The 5,000-nt window shown below is 40.8% G+C and overlaps 1 protein-coding gene across 1 annotated transcript in view; it reads left to right on the top strand.

The window, feature by feature from the left end:
* The window catches only part of elk1 (ETS transcription factor ELK1), a 16,051-nt gene that overhangs the window by 5,236 nt on the left and 5,815 nt on the right, over positions 1 to 5,000 (top strand). The window contains exons 3-8 of the mRNA XM_080030954.1: positions 24 to 188; positions 993 to 1,145; positions 2,063 to 2,191; positions 2,323 to 2,622; positions 4,402 to 4,486; positions 4,609 to 4,751. Of these exons, the coding sequence (XP_079887080.1) occupies positions 24 to 188; positions 993 to 1,145; positions 2,063 to 2,191; positions 2,323 to 2,622; positions 4,402 to 4,486; positions 4,609 to 4,751 (975 nt within the window). The remainder of the gene's footprint in view (positions 1 to 23; positions 189 to 992; positions 1,146 to 2,062; positions 2,192 to 2,322; positions 2,623 to 4,401; positions 4,487 to 4,608; positions 4,752 to 5,000) is intronic.

Raw genomic sequence — 5,000 nt, 5'->3', positions numbered from 1 at the left:
ACTGTGTTTTCTCCTGGTTCCAGAACATCATAAAGAAAGTGAGCGGTCAGAAGTTTGTTTATAAGTTTGTGAGTCAGCCGGAGCCGTCTGAGGGTCGCCATGGAGACGACCAGAGGAGTGACATCACAGATCCTAACAGCCAATCACAAGCCTCGGGGCTCAGCTGTCCGTCAAAGGGTTTGCCTCAGGTACAGTGCGTTTAAAGTCTCTACGAGGAACTTTTAAATATTTCTGAAACAGTCTCAGTTTTCCTCTGATGATCATAAATTACACGTAACAGCAAACGCAATATTTATTCACCACTGCATGAACTAATAGTCTAAATGTGCTTTTCATTTTCTGTTTGTCAAACCAAAAATAGAGAAGAAACATAGCTTTTACCTAATAACAATGAAGCACAATGTAACTAAATATATATATTACTATATTATTATATATATAACTTAAATTAAATAATTTGTAAAATAAAATGCTTTTATGTATGTCTCTGGAAACCAAATGTTTTTTGGTGCATCAGTAATTATAATGATATTCTAATATTCTAATTTTAGTATTTTATTTAAAATGTAATATTTTTTTTTGGACGAGTTTCTAACCACTGAATGAATGAATAGTTTAATTGTGCTTTTCAAAGAAAACATGTATTATAAAACTAAAAAAAAATCTAATAAAAATGTTACATTAGATAGATAGTTAGACAGACAGATAGACAGACACACAGACAGACAGACAGACAGACAGACAGACAGACAGACAGACAGACAGATAGGTGGATAGATAGACGGATAGATAGATAGACAGACAGACAGACAGACAGACAGACAGACAGACAGACAGATAGATAGATAGACAGACAGACAGACAGACAGACAGACAGACAGACAGACAGACAGACAGACAGACAGACAGACAGACAGACAGACAGACAGACAGACAGACAGACAGACAGACAGACAGACAGACAGTATTAATGCTATTCTCTGTGTATTCAGCGCTCGTCTCCGTGCGGCTCCCAGAGAAGCTCGAGGAACGACTACATGAAGTCCGGCCTCTACTCCACCTTCACCATCCAATCACTGCAGAGCGGCCCCGCCCCTCGGCCAATCAAAACAGAGCTACTCATAGACCCCGCCCCCCTGGCAGAGGTGAGGAGTGTGTGTGTGTGTGTGTGTGTGTGTGTGTGTGTGTGTGTGTGTGTGTGTGTGTGTGTGTGTGTGTGTGTGTGTGTGTGTGTGTGTGTGTGTGTGTGTGTGTGTGTGTGTGTGTGTGTGTGTGTGTGTGTGTGTGTGTGTGTGTGCAGAGGTGAGGAGTGTGTGTTTGTGTGTGTGTCTGTGTGTGTGTGCAGAGGTGAGGGGTGTGTGTGTGTGTGTGCGCCGATACACACGCACACACGGGGAGAGACAGACCGATTCGGCAGACTAGCTTTTATCCTCCCCAATTAGTTTATTAGTGATTAGTGATGTCAAATCAATAAACGCGTGTCTCCAGAACATATTTAAAACTTTGAAAAAAGGAACATTTGGAAGAAAAAAAAAAAAAAAAAACGGTTTTCGTGTATTGATTTTTCCTAAACGGTTACACGTGTACACCCCTAATTTGAATACAGATGTGCTTTGAGAGTTTGTCTTGCTCTTTGCAGACAGACAGACAGACAGACAGACAGACAGACAGACAGACAGACAGACAGACAGACAGACAGACAGACAGAGAGAGAGACAGACAGACAGACAGACAGACAGACCTTTGTCTTGCTCTTTGCTGTGCTGTGTTCACAGAAAGTTTGAAAACAACTGAATTAAACAACATTCTGATGATTAAAATCCTCCTCGTGTGTGTGTGTGTGTGTGTGTGTGTGTGTGTGTGTGTGTGTGTGTGTGTGTGTGTGTGTGTGTGTGTGTGTGTGTGTGTGTGTGTGTGTGTGTGTGTGTGTGTGTGTGTGTGTGTGTGTGTGTGTGTGTGTGTGTGTGTGTGTGTGTGTGTGTGTGTGTGTGTGTGTGTGTGTGTGTGTTCGTTCCAATAGTATCACACACACAGAGTCATATAAAGAGTGTCTCCTCCTCAGGTGTGTGTGCTGGAGCCTAAATCTCCGTCGGGACAAAGTGTGTGTGAGTCTCTGCAGGTGATCGTCACACAAGCGTCTCCGTGTCCGACTCCGGCTCTAAGTCCCCAGATACCAGACTGCCAAACACAGGTACACACACACTCACACACACACACACACACACACACACACACACACACACACACACACTCACACACACACACACTCACACACACACTAACTATTGCGTATTTTCTAAACAGAGGTGTTATTTCTTCCAGAACCCTCCAGGGCCGACGCTGACCGATCCTCCCCAGATTTACCTCACCACGGTCGGGGAGCCGTCGCCTCTCTTGCCCCTGGTCCCTCCCCCCCACCTCTCCATGGCTACGCAGCAGGATGACCTCATCAGCTACCCCTCACACACACACACACACCCCTCACACACACACACACACCCGACCTCTGTGTTCGTCATAATCAACCCCCCCGCCCCCCCCAGCCGGGCGATCAAAGAGGAAAGCAGGACAGGGAGAGAGCTACTCGAGATGGTCACAATACACGAGAAGACGGCTGAGGAGGTGAGATGGTTAAAATGGAATTATATGTTCATTCTAGCGCCCCCTTTGGACACAAGTGGTTGTTCCTGGGTGAGCGTATACCCATGACAAAGGCATTGAGAAAAACTATATAAAAATAGCATTCTTTGCACTGATGGTCTCGTTTGCTGTTACATGTAATTTATGATCATCAGAGGAAAAATTAGACTGTTTCAGAAATATTTAAAAGTTCCTCGTAGAGACTTTGAATAATTAATCAGCTATTTGAAAGTGAGTGAAGCAACACAGACTAATTTATGGCAAGACACCCCAGGTGAATAGGGATTTTTTTTTAACTTATAGATCATGAAACTTTGCCAGTTGATTACTGACACAAACACAATTATTTTTTGTATTACATGTTTTTCTTTAATATTTTATTAAATATGCAAATATGTCAATATTTAACCAATTATGCGTACATTTGGGTCATTTTTCCAGAAAGAAATCGAGATGTTGGATAAAGCCAGAGTTAAAATCTCTATTTTATTTTAACCACATATTAGTTTCTAAAGTTTTTACACAACAGATTTTGGATACAGCCTTTTTTCATTTAATAAATCAAAAAATACTATGTACATGTCTTAGAAATGCATTTTCGACATGTTTTTAGGAGGAAAATGTATCATAAATCAGACAATTAACAATATATTAACAAATCCTTGTGTAAAAACCTTTAAAATAGTGCTATGAATGATTATAGAAAGTTTGGTTGATGTCAGTGGTCTAGAAGTTGAGATATTTTTCTCAGAGTATTGGAAAAAGCTCACTTTGAGAAAACGGCCGTTAAAGATAAAAACGTGAATTCTGCTGATAATCACTGATTATAGCTAGAGTAATTTATTGAATTAGGCCCTACACCCTTCAATGCCATATAGGCCTACCACTGCTTAACATATAAACCATAGCATAGTAACATTTACATCCACATACTAATTTAAACGTGGTTAATTCATTATTAGCCACTGTCTGTCAACCTGCTCCTGTCGGCACAGACGCTCTCTCTCCCCACCATGTCCCCTCTGATCCTCTGACAGTCTGTGTCTCTCCGACGTGATCGGTGTGATTTACATGTCTTTAACACTTCTCCCCTTCAAATGGCGATCATGTAGTGTCCGTAGCCAATTGATTAAGTATTTTTTTTGTGTTGGTTTGGCATATTTTCGACGTTTTTCCGATTTTATTTTGTGATTTTCGAGCTACCCGCGGCTAGCATCACGTGATGCCTTTTAGCGAATCACATCGTCAGAAATGTGCATTAGCCAATGAGGTCGCGTTCCTAGCATTGAATCCCTCCTCACACTTTCACGATTGGTTACTGATACAAAGGAAATGACCATATTTGGATCCGATAACGTTGCACTTGAGATTCAGAGCTCTCCAACAGTACCATGGTTATTATGATTCATACAGCGGTCGCGGTGCTGTATGTTACGTTAGAATGCTCACTTTTGACGAATTTAGGAGCAAAATACAGACGCAAGCAGTCAAAGTTTAGTAAAATAAACACCTAAAACGTATATGTCTGACCTTTTATCCATACTAGTATGAAAGAAGACATGTTATGGAAGATAAATAGACACAAATCTCAAAATTGACCAGTGCTCAAAAAAACGATGTTTTTGCCTGCCGTGTCTCGCCTTAATACACAGTGATATTGTTAAGTGGTGATTGTGTTTATGGTTCTCTCTGTGTTTATGGTTCTCTCTGTGTTCATGGTTCTCCCTGTGTTGATGGTTCTAGCTGTGTCTTCTCTCCCAGGTTCCCCAGCTGGTCTCTGGGTCTGCCCCCTCCCTCACCCCCCCACCCTGCATACAGCCCGCCGTCTCCAAGGCTACCGTACCAGGTAACAAACACACAGCCCAAAGCACACAGGCTACCGTACCAGGTAACAAACACACAGCCAAAAGCACACAGGCTACCATATCATATATATATATATAGATAGAGTTATGTCTCTCTGTCCAGACCCCCCCGGCCCGGCTGCCAGTCCCTTAGTGATGACATCATCAGTGACCTCATCAGACTCCGTTCCTCCAAAACCCAAAAAGCCTCGAGGCCTGGAGCTGCCGTCGGCCCCCCACCTGCCCCCCGGCCTGTCCCTGGACAAGGTGAGCTGCCTTTATTATTATTATTATTATTATTATTATTATTATTATTATTATTATTATTATTATTATTATTATTATTATTATTATTATTGCTATTATTATTATTATTATTGCTATTATTATTATTATTATTATTATTATTATTATTATTGCTATTATTATTATTATTATTATTATTATTATTATTATTGTTATTATTATTATTATTATTGCTATTATTATTATTATTATTATTGCTATTATTATTAT

Source organism: Ammodytes marinus (genome assembly GCF_949987685.1).
Source record: "Ammodytes marinus genome assembly, chromosome: 7".
Lineage (NCBI taxonomy): Eukaryota > Metazoa > Chordata > Actinopteri > Uranoscopiformes > Ammodytidae > Ammodytes > Ammodytes marinus.
This window is presented reverse-complemented; position numbering and strand designations above follow the sequence as displayed.